Raw genomic sequence first — 18624 nt, 5'->3', positions numbered from 1 at the left:
CATAATTGAAGGTACAAGACCTTGTCCTTCCAAATTTCTGAACAATGATGATGAATCATCCAATACTATAAGTCAATCCTATATTGATTGGCAAGAAGAAGATCAATCATTACTAATTTGGCTTAACTCCACTCTATCTGAATCTGTTATTCCATATGTAATTGGAGTAAATTCTGCAAGAGATCTGTGGTTAACTCTTGAAGAAAATTTTTCTTCTTCTTCAACTGCTCATGTTCTTCAATTACAGAACAAGCTTCGAGAAATCTCAAAAGGAAACCTATCAATTAGTGAATATCTTGGATCAATTAAGAAAATCACAGATAATCTTGCTGCAGCTGGTTCTCCTGCTTCTAAAAATGAAATAATCATTACTATGCTTAGAGGTCTTCCTTCCGATTATGATGCATTTGCTGCTGCAATCAGAGTTCGAATTCCACCAGTAAGTATTCATGAATTACATAATCTCTTAGTTACTGAAGAGATTACTTTGACAGATAAAATAAAACAATCCTCAGATCAGCTAAATCAGGCTTTTCTTACTTCTTTTTCTTCTTCTAATGTGAATACTTCATATGGTCATCATTCACAAAGAGGTAAACAATTTTATGATAATAAGAAATCTCAAGGAAGAGGAGGAGGTCGTTTTAATCAAAACCATTACACCAAATCATCTCAACCTAATCAACATGGTGGTAATTCAACTAATTCATCCAGTTCTTTCTCTGATAAGCCTCCTCCTAGATGTCAAATTTGCAATAAACTTGGTCATGTTGCATATGAGTGCTATCACAGAATGAATTTTGCTATTCAAGGAAGGAATCCTCCTCGAAATCTCTCTGCTATGCTTGCATCTGCTAACATCAATGGTGTCAATCCCTGGTTTGCTGACACAGGAGCTTCTAATCATATTACTCCTGATTTATCCAATATAGCTTCAACTTCAACCTATAATGGAAATGCCACTGTGAACACAGCAAGTGGTCAAGGTATGTGTATCTCTCATATAGGTAGTTCTAATGTTCAAGTTAATAAGCATAATTTCACATTAAAAGGGATTTTACATGTTCCTAAAGCCTCTCATAACCTTCTTTCAATTCACAAATTTACAAAGGATAATCAATGTTCAGTTACATTTGATCCTGATAAATTTGTTGTGAAGGAGCTTGCATCTCAGAGGATGCTTTTCCAAGGACCAGCTGAGAATGGGTTATATCCAATGCCTCTTCATATTTCATCTTCATCTGCTACAGCATTACTTACTACTGCTACTACACCCATCATGTGGCACAAGAGGCTTGGTCATCCTTCCTTCCAATCTCTACAAAGACTCAAACAAATTTTACCTTTTTCTGTCTCTTGTAATAAACCCATCTTCTGTGAAGAATGCCAATTAGGAAGAAGCAAGAAGCTTCCTTTTTCTATCTCTCAAACTCAGACTTCCAGACCTTTTGAGCTTCTTCATTTGGATGTTTGGGGTCCAACCAATGAACCTGCTATATCTGGCTCAAAGTATTATGTCAACATTATAGATGATTGGAGCAAGTACTGTTGGGTGTTTTTGCTTTCTAATAAATCAGACTTTAGACATGTGTTTTCTCAATTTGTTGCTAGAATTGAAAATCACTTTCAATGTCATATTGATACTATTAGAACTGATAATGGAGGAGAATTTCTTCATAAAGAGCTATTATCTTTTTTGTCTTCTCATGGTATTAGACATCAAACCACTTGTCCTCACACACCTGAACAGAATGGTGTTGCTGAGTCCAAGCATAAACATCTCATTGATATCACTAGAACACTTCTAATTCAAGCTTCACTTCCCTTTTCCTTTTGGAATGAGGCTCTTCTTACTGCTAACTTCTTGATTAATAGACTCCCAACTAAGTCTATAGATTTTCTAAGTCCTCTTGAAAAGCTTTATAATGTTCCACCTGATTATAACATGCTAAGAGCTTTTGGTTGTGCTTGTTACCCATGGTTAAAGCCATATACTTCTCATAAACTTGAACCTAGAAGCATTAAGTGTGTCTTTATAGGCTACTGTCCTCAACAAAAAGGGTATAAGTGCTTAGATCCAAAGACAAATAGAATTTACACCTCTAGACATGTAATTTTTGATGAGTCTACCTATCCACTTATCTCTGTTGCTTCTTCTAATTCTCCAAGTACACATACTGTTCAAACTAAGTCTTCTGCACCCATTGATATACCTATAGAACATGTTACTTTACCTGTACCTGAAGCACCTATTGAACAACTAGCACATGAAATTCCTACTGAAGTTCATATTGAACATAATGATATACCCACATCTGCAGTACCTACTGAAGTCCCTATTGAACATAGTGACATACTCACTTCTGAAGTACCTAATGAAGTTCAAATTGAGAATAGTGTTACAACTACACCTGAATTGCCTATTGATGCTGTTTCTCAAATTGACTCCAATGTTATTTTACCTACAAACACTCATCCTATGATTACAAGATCTAAAGTGGGTACTTTCAAACCTAGAATACTTCAGGCTACAAAATACCCAATATCTCAAGCTCTATTAGCATCATCTATCCCAGACACTCCATCTTGTTTTACTCAAGCAAATAAGGTTCCTCATTGGAGAAATGCTATGCAAGAGGAGTTTGATGCTCTCCAAAGAGCAGGTACTTGGACTCTAGTGCCTCCTCATCCTTCTCAGAATTTGGTTGGATGTAAATGGGTATTTAAGATCAAACAACATGCAGATGGCTCTATAGAGAGATATAAAGCTAGACTTGTAGCTAAGGGTTTTCACCAAAAGGAAGGTGTTGACTTCTCTGAGACTTTTAGTCCAGTAGCTAAGCCAACTACAATTAGAGTGGTACTCTCTCTTGCTGTTCAGTTTAACTGGTCTATCAGACAGCTAGATGTAAGTAATGCTTTCCTTCATGGACAGCTCAAAGAAGAAGTGTATATGGTTCAACCATCTGGATTTCATGACTCTCTAAATCCTAATTATGTGTGTAAGCTGCACAAGTCTCTTTATGGCCTCAAACAGGCTCCAAGAGCATGGTATGAAGCTCTAATGGATGCTCTGTTGGGTCTTGGGTTTACTTCCTCTATGTCAGACTCTTCTCTTTTCATAAGCTATGTTCATGGAGTTATTACCATTGTTCTTATATATGTTGATGATATCCTTGTCACTGGAAGTTCTCCTACTGCTTGTAAATCACTCATTGATCAGCTAAGTAAGTCTTTTTCCATGAAAGACTTAGGAGATTTACACTACTTTCTTGGTTTAGAAGTTAAGAGAAACACAACTTCACTTAGTCTTACACAGACAAAATACACACTTGACTTACTGAAGAAGTGTGATATGCTGGGAGCCAAGCCTTGCTCCTCTCCTGCAATGGTTGGTTCTAGATTATTGCCTAATGATAGTCCTCTTCTATCTGATCCCTCAAGTTATAGGTCTATAGTTGGAGCACTACAATACCTAACTTGGACCAGACCTGATATATGTTTTGCTGTTAGCCAAGTATGTCAGCATATGCAATCACCAACTGAGAATCATCTTGTGGCTGCTAAAAGGATATTAAGGTATTTAAAGGGTACTCTTCATCATGGTTTGGTTTTTAGACAAGGTGATGTGTTTCTCACTGGTTATTCTGATGCTGAGTGGGCTGGTGATCTCTCCACAAGCAAATCTACTGGTGGTTATATAATTTTTCTTGGTGCAAATCCTATTGCTTGGTCAGCAAAGAAGCAAACAAGTGTTGCAAGGTCTTCAACAGAAGCAGAATACAGAAGTCTTGCCCAATGTGCTGCTGAATCTGTTTGGATTTGTACATTACTGAAAGAACTTCATATATTTCTTCCTTCTGCTCCCTCCTTGTGGTGTGATAACATCTCAGCTTTGTCATTAGCCTCTAATCCAGTTTTTCATTCCAAAATGAAGCATTTGGCTATTGACTTTCACTTCATCAGAGAGTTGGTTTCTACAAGTCGTATAAAAGTGTCTTATATCAAAACAAGTGCTCAGCCTGCTGATGTATTCACTAAGGCTCTGCCTTCTCCAAGATTTCGTGAACTCAAGTCCAAGCTGAAAGTCCTAGAGAGTCCCTTTCAGCTTGAAGGGGGGTAATAGTCATAATGTTAATGGAGTGTAAGAGGAGTGTAATGAGAGTGTTAACTTTAGACTTTCTTAGTGTTGTGATGTATTGTAATATAGTGTGGCCTGTCACACTATAGCCTAAGCTACTAACAACCTAACTATCTCTTAACAAACTCTCAACAGACTCTAACTAACTCCTAACTAATTCCTATATATACTTGTAAACTCCCAATTCTTAATACAAGGTTTTCATTTCATCTATTAATAAGTATGATACTGTCGAAATACTACTGAGCCTAAAACCCGACAAATTAAATAGCCTATAGCTTGACGAATTAAATGACCTAAAGCCTACATAAACTGCTTTATTTTATACCCAAGTTCAATATTGTTGAATTTTGCACTTCCATGTTTGAGAAAGCAAAATGAGTAAGAAAGTCGATTTCGCGAAGTTGAATTTATCTGTTTGGTAAAGCTAAATGAGTAAGAAAGTCGATTTCTCGTTAGAAAAAATGTTCGCAAAAAGCTTGAAAAATTTTCTCACCAAAAACATAGGAAAATCGATTTCTCACAGCATCACAAAACACACTCTCTCTCTTCGTGCTTGTCTCTCTCGTCGTGCTTATCTTTCTCGGAGTTTTTCAACCTCTGGTAAGAGCCGTGTCTGAGGTGGGCGGGCAGGGCGTACGCCCTGGGCCCCCACCTCAGAAAGACCCACTTTTTATGAAGATTAGGCTCAAGTTATATATAACTTGCATTGTATAATTTAACGTTATTAGTTAGCTAGCTCTGCAAGTAGAGTTTGTGTGTTTCCAAAGTATAGACCCAGGTTCTATCGTTTTTTTTTTTTGCCTTATTTGTTACAGTTTTGTGAGGACTGAGGATGTGAGGATTATTGTTAAATCAAATCCTTATTATGCTCTACTACACAGTCTATTTTAACTATTTTGTTGTTTAGGCGCATTTCTTCATTTGATCTCGTGATCATGTTTTGATAAGTTGCAAATTGATTATTTAATATAATTTCAGGAACCAAACATTCCGTGAAAATTTAAACAGATCTTCTTATTCACAAGTGATTTTTGTTTCTTAATTTCTATTTCCTACATTTAGAATCATCTAATGTATATACTGATAAATCATTTTGCATTTAGTCCAATTTTTTGCTCGTAATATTTTGGTGTAAACATATTTCGTCCAGGACCCTCAAATTCTCAGCCAGGGCTCTGCCTCTCGTCTCTCAATCTCTAGTCCTCAAACTTCCATTACTGTAAACATAAATCTTAATTTCAATCTCTGGTATCTAACACAAAACTGATTTCCAACTTCATTTCTCTCTCTAACTTCCAGGGATGTAAAGCTCTAGGTTTGAAGAAAAGAAAATGTTGTGCATCATTTTCTCCCTAATACTGAATCAATTACTCAATTAGCAGCTCATCAACGAATTGTTTCTGAAAATCATGGTGGATTTGGTATTCAATCTGGTGGTCGCAGTGGAAGAATTTAGGTTTAAAAATAACAGGATTAGGAATGGTTGAAACAGGTGGTGTTGGATTTGTTGGTAGTCATCTCGTTGATCGGTTAATTGATCGTGGTGATAGTGTTATTGTTGTTGATAATTTCTTTACTGGAAGAAAAGAAAATGTCGATTCAGATGTCCCGATTTTGATATGATGAAGCTGTGATTTGGGGAAGAGAAGGAAGAAAAAGACCTCGAAACGAAATTCTGAAGGCACCCCCTTCAAAGCCCAACTTGTATATTAGTTTATAAAGCCATCCTTTAAAACAAAGACCAATTTTCAATTAAAGGCACTCTGAATTTCCAACAACTTTATCAAACAGCTAAAAGCATCATTTCATATGAGAAAAGTTGGCTTTTTTTCCCATTAGAAAAAGTTTAATTTGCTTACTCGGACATTCCCGCATAACAAACATACCCTAAGGAATAAAAACTTCGTCAACCATGATTGACTTAGGGACACAGTGAGGTCCATAATCAGCCCAAATTAGATCCTGGCCACTTCTACTAAAAATTTGTGTTGCTCCACTTACATGCCTATCAGCTAATTGCCGATCTTTCTCTTTCAATACTTCATGGGCCATTCTGAATTATTTACCACTACAGACAAAGTAGTCGAACCCACCCAAACCAATGCAATCCGTCAATAAATTTTTGCCCAATCGACAAAACATCATAACATCACGGGCTTGATGTCGTAGAGATTACCCACGACCAGCAATGGTCGTGGTCCAAGTGGAAGCTTGAATTTCAACCGTTGATAGATTTTGTATAGAAGATTAATCAAGATAATGGTGGACAAAAATATGAAAATAACCATCTTGAGGAAGGAGAAGGTATGAGAGATAAAATACAGAAAATGTAGAAGATTGTGCACTAGGTAAGACTATATTCTATACTTTTTTAAACAAGAAATTTTGGAGTCATTGCAATCTTATTAAAAATAGAAAGAACTTATGACTTGCTAAGATACACGATAGAAAGAACAATGGTGATATGGTATTGCGTTTATTTTGTTACCACGTAAATTCTCGTGTATTTGCTTCCACGTGGCCTAGTCTGGACCATCTGGTAATGTTTAAATTTTGATATTGGAAGTTGGCGTCGGAGACGATAATGGTGTGAAGTAGGTTTGGCTTCCAAGGCCAGACTAGATCGTGATGCGCGAATCTCTTGATGCTATAAGGAGACAGTGGAAGTTAGAGGGAGCAAACCCCTATCCAATAAAGTATCAAATGAGTTCTTGACCGGTTTCGTTCAAATCTCAAAACAGAGAAAGAAAAGGCCCTAGAAGGAAAAGAGAAGTACAACAGATAAAACCACACAAAAAGGAGGAAAAATAAATTAGATATCGGCAGCGACACGCTTGTATAGTTGAGAAGGCAACCTTGGGGTAGGAATAGATTGCAAGGGAGTTGTCATATAGGTGACAAGTCCTGGGTTCTCAGATAAGTCAATCTCCTCTGGCTTGACACCTGTAGCCGGGGTCCAATAGAAATGGTGCAATAGATGTCCCAACATCGAAGCAACCAAGTTTATACCTAGTTGGGCACCAGGGCAAACTCGACGTCCAGCACCAAATGGCAGTAGTCGATAGTCATGGCCTTTCATATCAACATCCTCCTCCATGAAACGTTCTGGTCGGAATTCAAATGGTTCTTTCCATACAGCAGGGTCACGGGCCACGGCCCATACGTTCACATGGACATTGGACCCCTTGGGGATATCGTATCCGCCGATCTTGACGTCTGCATTAGCTTTGTGGGGTAACATAAGCGGAGTTGGTGGGTGCATCCTTAATGCCTCTTTTGTGACACACATCAGGTACGGTAGGCTCGAGAAATCTGTCTCGGTCATGACACGGTCGGTTCCGACTACTCGATCTAGTTCTTCCTGGACCTTTTCTTGAACTCTGGGGTTCTTGGTTATCTCTGCCATTGCCCACTCGATAGTGATTGCTACAGTATCCATACCTGCAGTTATCATGTCCTGCACACATAGAAACAAACACAGAGTTAAGGAAACATTAGAAGTTTTCAAGAAGAAAGAAAAACATCTCTGTCAGAATGAACACATCAAGCCCACAATAAGCAAAGAACAAGAGCAGTAAGAAGTTAACGAGTGAAATTGACAAACCCAGAGAAGGCCAATCATGGTATCCTCACTAAGATCATATTTTTCTTGTAGAGTAAGCAATGCATCAACGAAATGTTGCTTTTCGCCACCGCTGGTTTGACGAGCCTTGGTGTGCTCATCCATGATTATTCTGGTGAGACGATCCCTGCGAGCTCCATGCTTAGCAAAGGCTTCTTCCTCAAGGGGGAACATCCATCTAAGCCATGGTATATGTTCAGCCATTGCTAGTGATGCACCAAGCTTCAATCCATTTGCAAGAATATCTTTAAACTCAACTCCTTGTTCATCCATCACACCTTCTGAATTAACAAACCCTTTTCCAAATACTAGCCTAGTTATGTTGTTGAATGCTACACCACTCAAATAGGTCTTCACCATCAAGCTCTTCCCATTATTATCTGCACACACACGTAAAATATTTGAAGTAATATGTTTCATGGGTTTCGTAGCGCAATACTTGTTTGTGCCCTCTTAGACGCAAGATGTCTTGAGATTAAATATCGGAAGCTTTAATTTACCTCTAGACTTCTCATCTGATATGTTATCCAAGTCGTTACTAGTAGCTAGCTGCTAGCCTTAATCGATATACACACTATTGTGTGCCTTTATCATAGCCATCAAGGTGGCTCATATATCATAGTGGCAGCATCAACTTAATTTATAGCTAATAACCTCTTTAACCGCAACTGTAAATCTATTTTAGAAATATCAATTACACCATCAACTATAGCCATTTCTCTAAAGAGAAATTCGATTCTAAGTCTTACTAAACAAATTGGCGGACACATTCTAAACATTCAATTTTAAATGATTGAGATTTAAAAAAGTATAATTGTATATTCAGGAATATGTCACATCAACTTTCCCGTCAAACTCGTAGAATAAAGTGCTAATAAAATATCCTTGGGAAAAAATATTCTAAGAAAAGGGAGGGAAAATACATACCGAGAGTGCTAAAATGACAAAATTCTTGACAATATCCTTGACTGATGAGTCATTTTCACTAAAAAACAAAAGTTTTTCAAAGTTTGACTTTGATCTGTACCGTTCTTTTACTCGTGGGAGTTGTGACTCATCGTGTCAAGAATCTTGTCAAAGATTCTTTATACACTTAGGGGGTGGTAGTGGATCGGGACATTGGGCGACACTCAGAGACAAAATGTTCTGTAGACATTTTAAGACATTTCGGGACATTTGTTCGTAGACAAAATGTCTTTATGCACATTTCAAGACATTTGATTCATAGACAAACTGTCTTGGAGACATTTCAAGACTTTTGGTTCACGGACATTTTTTTGTCTTGGGGACATTTCAACATATTAAATCCAAAGACAAAATGTGTAGTTGATATTATTATTAGGGTTAATTCCATTTTGGCCCCCTAAAGATGACCAACTCGCCAAAATGGCCCCCAAAAGATGACCAGCTTTCAATTTGGCCCCCTTTTGAGTTATTCCGCCAGTCAACTTTAACTGTTGACTTAACTTTTCCTTTTCTACCCCTCTCTTTCCCATCCCATCCTTTGTCATTTCCTTTACCAGCTATCATCATTTTAAAAAAAAATCTTTAATGTAATTCTTCTCTCTTTTTACTTAAACACCCTAACTTCCTCCCTCTTTTCTTCTCTTCATCTCCCCTCTTTCTACTTTCTCTCTCTAGAAAATGTCTTCACCTCTCTTTTAAACAAAAGGAATAATCAATTCTTGCATTCACGAACCGCCATTGCAAGTTTCTACTATACAAAAGCCTAGACATATGTCATATGTGCATCAATAACATCTACCACCTACTCCTCAAGGTATGTCACTGAAGAAGAATGGGAAGCCACTACTACTACTGCTTCTGAAGTTAATACAACAACCATAGCTGCAGCTAGTGTTGCTGCTCCTCCATCTGTTATTACTAGTATTTCAAAAGATACTACAAGTGAAATGACATTAGTTGTCTCAAGAAATACTAAAGATCTTGAGGAGATTATTAAAGAACTTGATGAGTATTTCCTCAAGGATGCTGATACTGGTGGTCATCTTTCATCAATCTTAGGAGTATCAAGTTCTGTTTTCACTAATCCAAGATCAACAGGTTATTTATCAAACAATTTGTTTTGTGGGTTTTGATTTTCTTTCACATTTAGATTTGTTTCTCTATCTTGTTTGAAGAACTAATGTGGGTTAGTTTTTGTTTTTCAGGTAAGGTTTATAGCTATGGGAGGAATTTCAGTCCATTATTATGGACATGGGGATCAAATTCAAAATCAAGTAGTTTTGGGAGGATGAATGAAGAGATTATTGGAGGTAATATTGGTAATGGAGGTACTAATGGACTTAGCCATTCTTCAACTGTTGAAAGACTTTATGCTTGGGAGAAAAAACTATTCCAGAAAGTCAAGGTAATCATAGTCTAGATTTGATCTATTATTTCACTAAACAATAAACAACCCATATCTACAGAAGTAACAGAACAAGAACTACAACTCTGGTTATGTTCTTACTTGATTTTTATTGCTTATTTTTTGAATATGGGGTTTTGTTATTTTGATAGTCTGGTTCATCTTGAGATTGTTATTTGTGCCATAGGAAGTTCAGAGTATTAAGATTGAGCATGATAAGATGGTGAATCAACTCAGGAAGCTAGAAATGAAGGGAGGTGATTATATTAAAATTGAGAAGAGTTAGAAAGAGATTGAGAAATTGGAATCAAGGATGATGGTGGCTTCTCAGGCAATGGAGACAACTTCTTCAGAGATCATTGGATTGAGGGAGTTTGAGCTATACCCTCAGCTACTTGAACTAGTCAAAGGGTAAGTCATCTTATTTCAAATCCTGTCCTTTTTTTGCTCATACATTTGATTTCAACTTTGATTGATTATAAGTTCATACATATAATACTCATAATCTCTCATTGTGGATCTTGATTTGACTAGTTCACAGAAGAACGAGTTGGAGTTTGATGTCGATTTGAAGTTGTTGTTTCATCTTTGGGGTTTGAAGAACGAGTATTTGAAACCGTTGATGAAATGGCAGCCACCATTATCATAGAGAGCTTTTGATCTCTTCTTCTTCTCTCTCTGTTTTACTTTCTCTCCCTAAAATATAACATTGCCCCTCCTTCACATTTCCCCTCTCTCTACTTTCTCTCTAGAAATGTCTTCCTTTCTCTTCATCGATTATAGCAATACACTAGCTAATAATCTGCAAATGAAATCAGATCTCAAGACATTTCTAGAGAGAGAAAGTAGAGAGAGGGGAGATGAAGAGAAGAAAAGAGGGAGGAAGTTAGGGTGTTCAAGTAAAAAGAGAGAAGAATTACATTAAAGATTTTTTTAAAATGATGATATGTTGTAAAGGAAATGACAAAGGATAGGATGGGAAAGAGTTTGAAGAGAGGGGTAGAAAAGGAAAAATTAAGTCAACAGTTAAAGTTGACTGACGGAATAACTCAAAAGGGGGCCAAATTGGAAGCTGGTCATCTTTAGGGGGCCATTTTGGCGAGTTGGTCATCTTTAGGGGGCCAAAATGGACAATTGGTAGACATTTATAATTTTAATATTATCATTATTGTCTAATCATATGAAATAATATATTTGTACTCATATTTCAAGAATATATTTTTGGGTTAATTCCGTTTTGACCCCCAATTTGTGACCAACTCACTGTTTTGACCCCCATAAGTGTCCGACAGTTCGTTTTGGCCCCACTCTCTTTTATTTTTTCTTTAACTTTTGTTTCTCTCTCTCTTCAATTTGTTTATCCCTCTTCTGATGCAGGCGCATCTGGGTCGGGCCCCCGAACCCGCACGTCCATGGCCTAGTCGGCCAAGCTAGTAATTTAGAAAGAGTCCTAGTTTAGTATGATTCATAATGAATCCAGGTTTAGGAAGTTGCCTTGTTCTAGTATTTCTATTATTTAGGAAAGTCCAGTTTGAGTCTATCTAGGACAGTTTAGTAGTCTATAAAAGGAGGTCTAGTCTTTGTTTATCATTCATATTAAAGAGAAAAAACCCCTTGAAGTTTAATAAAGTTTAGTTTATTTCCTGTTATTTGCTGTTCTTCGTTTATTTATATTGTTATTCTTTTAATTCAGCTGCGACTACATCATGTGGTATTCAGAGCCACCAAAATTTTGGGGTAGTGATTCTGGAAATTTTTTCCAGACCGGCTAAATCCGTATCAATCGTATTCTATTCGTCAAGATGATTATATTCAATCGGATTATACTCATCAAGGATAACGAATCGATGTTTATGTGCATCATGTTTGTATGAGAATAAGAATTCGTACGATTATCATTGGAATCCGGCGGAAACCGTACAAGAAAACTCATCACAACCTCCACCCTCTTATTATCCGACCAAAACCGAACCACCACCATCACCACCACCTCTGTACTCTTATACACCACCTTCGTACTCGTATACACCACCACCGTACTCGCCATCGTGTTCACCACCTCTAATATCAACTTCGCTACCACCACCACCACCACCACAACAGTCTTCTTTTTTAGAAACACGTCAATCGAACTATTATACACCACAACCGTCTCCTTGTCATTACCAATCGTCACCACCACCAATATCTTATACACCAACACCTCCATCTTATTACTATTCCACGCCATATTCACCATCACCTCCATCTCTTTCTCGTCACACACCATATTCACCGCCACCTCCATCTTCTTATTATTCTACATCTCAGCAAGAAGCAGAATGGGATAACCATGAAAGAGGCCTCTTCCCCGTGCCACAGTTGGAGCAATCAATCAACAACAACACAGTTCAACAACTTCCAGATCTCAACAACAACTTTAATGGTATGCTCCCTAATCTTGGTCCTACAATTCCCGCCGTCAACACCACTTCTACTTCACTTGTCACCACATCAAAAACAATACTATCAACACCATCATCACAACTTTCAAACCAAGTTAGCATCATCTCCCCTCCACAAACTATGACCTGCTCTTTACCATTACCAATACCACCACAAATCACCATCACTAGTATTGGATCTAGGGTTTCTACATTTATCAAACATGAAATTTCTACAGAAGATGATGATTTGAAGAAGCCGATGATGAATGCGATGAGCCTAGTTCAAAAGGAAGAAGACGAATCTTGTAAGGGTATTGATAAGAAAGTGGGTTTGGTAAAAGCAGAACTTAAAGAGTATGATTTACATATAAATCAACCCCAACCATTGATTGTAGCAAAAATCGAGGAATCAAGTGAATATCTTGATAAGAAAGTTGCAGTCCAGAGAGACAAAAAGGATTTTGTGTTGAATAAGTGTCCAGCTTTGCTACTAGTGATAAAACCTAATGATGGTATGATTTCTGATTACGGGTCATTAGTTTATGTCGATTTATCGAATACGTTTTGATCTCTGGTTTTGCCTTCTCTTCCGTTGCCTTTTGATCGCCCATTCCCTCTAACTTCGCCTTATGATCGTCCAAACAAACCCAAAGATTTGAACCCACGACCAACAGTAGAAGAAGTGATAGATGATGGAGAGTTTCCTGAAAACCCCGATTGGTAGTTGGTGGGAAGAAGTGCAATTTTGGGTATTTCTACATGTCAAAGGCAGAAACTAGGGTTTAATGAGATTGTCTATTTCACCTTTCCACAAACCTGTGCCAAGTTGGGCTTGTTTGGTTTTCAACTAAACGACCAGGAGAGATTGGAAGGCTAGCACTCGAGTGGAGTAAATCTGTTATTCCACTTGTTAACTTGTCGAAGGTACAAGTTTTTGATCAATGTGTGGTGTCCATTGTCGATTTGAAGAAAGTTGCGAATACGGATATTGGAGAATATGAGGTTATCTTAGTTGCAGATTTCCCTATTTCAATCAAAGAATTTGTGAGGATCCTTAGGAACCTTGCCCGTCACACCGTTAATGGTGTATTGCACAACTTATTCTCTCAGGAAGATGCACGGCTGGCTCGTTCAGTGGTTGAGGTACTAGAACAATGCGGTCAGGTCGTGCCCGGAACCCTTAAAAGTATGGTCGTTCGTCTTCGAGAAATTTTACGATGGTTGGCAATCTTTATTGGCTTTCCTCGTGAGGATCCCGCTGCCGACGTCGTCTTTGATATTATAGAAACCTTACTTAAGTACTTTACAATATTACAAGAGGATACTCGCACCAATACTCAGATTGTTGCGGTTTTTGAAAATTTTCATACTTTTATTTGGGAACGTGGTGATTCGTTTATCTTTATTCATACTTTACACTTTCACTCTTCGTATGATGATCCAAACATCGTTACGAGTATTCCACTTATGGTTGAAAGAAGAGAGGCAATAATCGTGCTGGATTGGAAGATGAATTCCAAGGTTCGAGTTTTCTTAGCGGACAATATAGTACTTGCAATCTTCTTCATCAAACTACAAGATGATGGAAGACGTCAAAATTTATTGAACATTAACTCACTACTATCGATTTTGCACAAACCTTCCCATCCTGGGGTTCAGTTTATTGTTGGTGACTTGGTCCCTTTCTCTATCGTTTGGATTTCTTACACCTTCCATGCAAAGTGGAAACTACGGATCGCCATGACGGAGTTCTTCGTCTGCGGGTGCATCAACTTGTTTTCTTCATCGAAACGGTTCGGGTGCATCAAATTGTTGCCTTGTTCTACTATTTCTATAATTTAGGAAAGTCCAGTTTGAGTCTATCTTGGACAGTTTAGTAGTCTATAAAAGGAGGTCTAGTCTTTGTTTATCATTCATATTGAAGAGAAAAAATCCCTTGAAGTTTAATAAAGTTTAGTTTATTTACAGTTATTTACCGTTCTTCGTTTATTTATATTGTTCTTTTTTTAATTCCGCTGCGACTACATCATCTTCTCTCCACCAACACAACCTGTGGATATCTGAAGACATTGATAGACAATTGCTAGACATTTATTATTTTAATATTATCATTGTTGTCTAATTATATGAAGAGTTAATTCCTATTTGGCCCCCTACTTTGTGACCAGCTTCCTTTATGGCCCTCTATTTTCTGTAAATTTAAATATGACCCCTTATTTTGAAGTAAATGTCCTAACTGTCCTTTCTAAATTTATTTTTTCAAAATAAAATAAAAAAGAAAACTTCAATATAATTAACTCTTATATGAAACAATATATTTGTACTCCTATTGCGAAAATATATTTTTCGACTTTCGTAGATATCTGTGAATATCTGTGGACATTGATAGCCATTTAGTTGATGTTTATTATTTTAATACTATTACTGTCTTATCACATGAAATAAAAAAACTTAATTAATATTTCAAATATATTTTAATAATATAATAATAATAATATAATAATAATAATACAATAATATATTAATAAGATAATATTATAATAATAATAATATAATATAATACAATAATTTATACAAAAATACTATAATATAATAATAAGATAACATTATAATAATATAATAATATAAAATAATGATATAATAATAAGACAATATTATAATAATAATAAATATAATAAAAATAATAATCTAATAATAATATTATTATTACTATAATAAATATTTTATTGTTATAGATCATTAATATATTATTAATCTAATTTGATAGTAATAGTTATTTTTATTATCTTCTTTATTGAAATGTCCCCAAGTGTCCTCAAATGTCTTTCATATTTTGCGAAACACTTTCTTTCCAAAAGTTATCAAAATTTACACTAAAATGTCTCCAAAACCAATTGGTCTTGAAATGTCTCTAATTTCGTGTCAAAAATGATAGCACAGACATCTGAAATGTCCTAAACGAATAACACAGACATTTGAAGTGGTCCCCCCCCCCCCCAAATGGAAGGGTTGTTATTGTTACCTGGTTTGGTACAATCAGTGAAAATGGATTCAACCATGGAAGTAACTTCTTCTTCTCTAATAGGTCGAAGAGCTTCAAGTCTTTTAGGGGTAAAAAGTTCAAGAGTACAAACTTTTCTAACCTTAACATAATGAGGACCATAATCAGCCCAAATAAGATCTTGACCATCTCTACTAAATTTAGCAGCTGATCTACTTCTATGTCTATCAGCTAATTGTTGATCATTCTCTTTCAATACTTCTTTAGCCAATTGTGAATTACATACCACAACATTCAAAGTTGAACCGAACCAAACCGATATAAGCGGTCCATAAATCTTTGCCCAATCGGCGAAACATCTAAACCTCACTGGTTTGATGTTGTAGAGATTACCCACGATTGGCCATGGTCTTGGGCCTGGTGGGAGCTTGAATTTCAATCTTTGGTAAATCTTGTATAGAAGAAGAATCAAGATTATGGCAAAGAAAGATATGAAAAGAACCATTTTGATTGGGAAGAAAAAGAGATGACAGATAAAAGGTGTTCTTTTTCTTTTTGAGGAATGAGAAAGAGCAAGTTTGTTTTTGGAATGAAAAAGAAGAGGATTGGATGGACTCTATGGTAGTGCGGTTGGTGAATCATCCAATTTAATTTTGGCATGACCCACTTTCATTTCTCCTCACTAAGTCTGTGATGATGGAAGAAGCTGGATCTTGATCACTAGCAATCGAAGCTGGTAATCGAAGATAAGGGACTCCTGACCCAATTGCAGGAAATAATATTTTGATCTTACGATAACATACTTCATCTTCTCTACAATCTTTAAACTCCTTATTTTAACAACCTACTCTTAACATTTCACAAGAATTTCCATTACTTTCTTAGTCTGATTCAGATTTACCTGATACGTTTTAACGTTAATCACCTTTTCCCTCTTTCAGGTGGGTGCTAGTTTTTCCGGCTGTGGAAGAAGATGATGAATCACAGTAACAAGTGTCAACCCTTTCCACATGATTTTAGGCGACAAGTGGCAATTTTGCTGACATCAGATTTGATTATCCTTTGGGCGTTGGGAATCCACCATAATCTCATCCCTCATCCCCATACCCTCGAAACTAAGCTGAATGGAGACCAAATACCAGCGGTTTCCCAAAGCAGATTTCTTGAAACCACAAACCGAATGCCTACATTCTCTACTGGCTGCAGCTCTCTTCCCAACAGAGAACACGTAGAGGAGCTTCTATGGTTTGCATGCAAATTTGATATAACTTCTCAACCACACTTAATTAACCCACACCCTAACTCCCGCACATCCTCTAACCTTTCATCTTCTTCCATTAACAATTTCACTGCTCTAATGGTTAACCCTAACACAAATCAAAATCAAATCTCAACAGACAATACTCAGCTTACCTCAATTAACTAAACCCATAACCCACTTCACTTAAAATATCATGCAATTAAGAACCAAGTTGTTAGTTTCTTAGACTAACCGAAGTACGATTAATTATGAAACATTAAGGCACATTAAAAGAGATAATAAAATAAATATGATATTAGGGTTCAAATACTCATGTTAGGGTTTCATCCTCTATCCTAGTGGAAGAGTTAGAAACCCATGGATATTAAATACATGGTTCAATTAATGATAAACAAGTAAAGGAAAAGAGTGAAGAAGATAAAACCGAATTGATATTGATGAAGCCCGTTTCTCTCGTCTTTCTCCAAAACTTGTCTTCGATATAACCCTTGAATCTCCCGAATTCTTGCACCCAAAGAAGCTAATTTATCTCTAATGTTGCTCCTCTAAACTTGCTCTTTTCACTAGTGTGTGGGGGTGTGTCTTATTGTATGAGTTAGACCTCTTTTTATAATATCTCAATAGCCAAAGTTTTTGGAAACAATTAAAAATTAGGAAAGAAGTGGGTTTAGGAAACACATCTTATTTAGAAATCTCAAAATCTAAAACCCATCAAATTCCCGAAACAGCACCGCCTAAGTATTTCACCCATTACGTCATGCTGACGTCATCACCACTTTAAATTTAGTTAGGCAGCAACAGTAACTCTTTAGTAGTTTGATTCCAACCCTACAGCCTTTCACTATTTAGCATTTAGCCCCTAACAAATGTCTTCTTGCAGACACACCCCTCTCTTAACCAGCTTCATCTCTAATAGTTACCAAGTCATATATCTACCTCAATATCTTTAGGAACTTCTTGTATTAATAACTTCTTTATCTTTTTGGGAGTTTCCTACAAAACCATGTAATTTAATTAACTCCATCAAAATTAACATGTAAAGACTATAAAATAAAGCCTAAAAATGGAGTACTTTACGTACTCATCAAACATCCCCAAACTTATATTTTGCTAGTCCTCGAGAAAAAACAGAAAAATACTATAAAAACAGAATCCTAATTCACTTTCGCAGGCAATCGCGATTGCACTTAGCACGTGCAACAAGCCGTTAAACCCCTAGGTTTCCCCTAGTGGACGAGTTGTGTCTCGTGAGGGTTTCCAGTGAATATACCCACAAAATTCATATTTCAAAATACAATAGGGTTCAAACTATTTAGAGTTTAAGAGGAGTCAAAATAGAACTAGTTCATCCAACTTCAGACTTTAGCAAACCAATAGATAAAGATCAAAGTTTGAAACACTATTCAAGTACTAAAGTATTCTCACTACTAATCCAGACTCAAAGTATCCGTTGCTAGGCCATATGAGCACCATTTCAGTTCTGAGAAAGTAAAACTTCAATCCCTATCCTAATACATTTCGCCTCGACTTCAGCCTCACGGACATACACTCGGAAATAAAAATCACTCGGAATGGTTTACTCGCATGTGTGAGTATGAATATGGAAAAAGGACTCAACACATGATTTTAAGAAGGACTAAAGTTTCAGAGAGTCGATCTCATGGAAGGAATTCAACCACTTTACTAAGGATGGGGAAGCTCACTCATCTTCTCACCTGATCAACTATCTAACAGTACCGCCCTAGAGGTAACAAACATGATGGTAATATGGAATTGTAGGTTTTCTAAGGATATAGACT

At 36.7% G+C, this 18624-nt stretch overlaps 1 protein-coding gene across 1 annotated transcript; it reads right to left on the bottom strand.

Moving 5' to 3' along the window:
* Window positions 1-6811: 6811 nt before the first annotated feature.
* On the bottom strand, window positions 6812-17408 carry LOC147565986 (cytochrome P450 98A2-like). Its single transcript, XM_086652443.1, has 4 exons — window positions 17136-17408; window positions 15586-16440; window positions 7749-8146; window positions 6812-7601 (listed from the first exon to the last, which is right to left on the bottom strand). Exons 2-4 carry the CDS (start codon window positions 16067-16069, stop codon window positions 6957-6959), a joined length of 1527 nt encoding a protein of 508 aa, XP_086508569.1. The 5' UTR covers window positions 16070-16440; window positions 17136-17408; the 3' UTR covers window positions 6812-6956.
* Window positions 17409-18624: the final 1216 nt, after the last annotated feature.

Source organism: Eschscholzia californica, unplaced genomic scaffold (assembly GCF_041429995.1).
Source record: "Eschscholzia californica isolate CP2 unplaced genomic scaffold, dmEscCali1.0.p SCAF_1, whole genome shotgun sequence".
NCBI lineage: Eukaryota > Viridiplantae > Streptophyta > Magnoliopsida > Ranunculales > Papaveraceae > Eschscholzia > Eschscholzia californica.
Note: the sequence above shows the minus strand (reverse complement) of the source record. Positions and strands in the feature narration are given on the sequence as shown.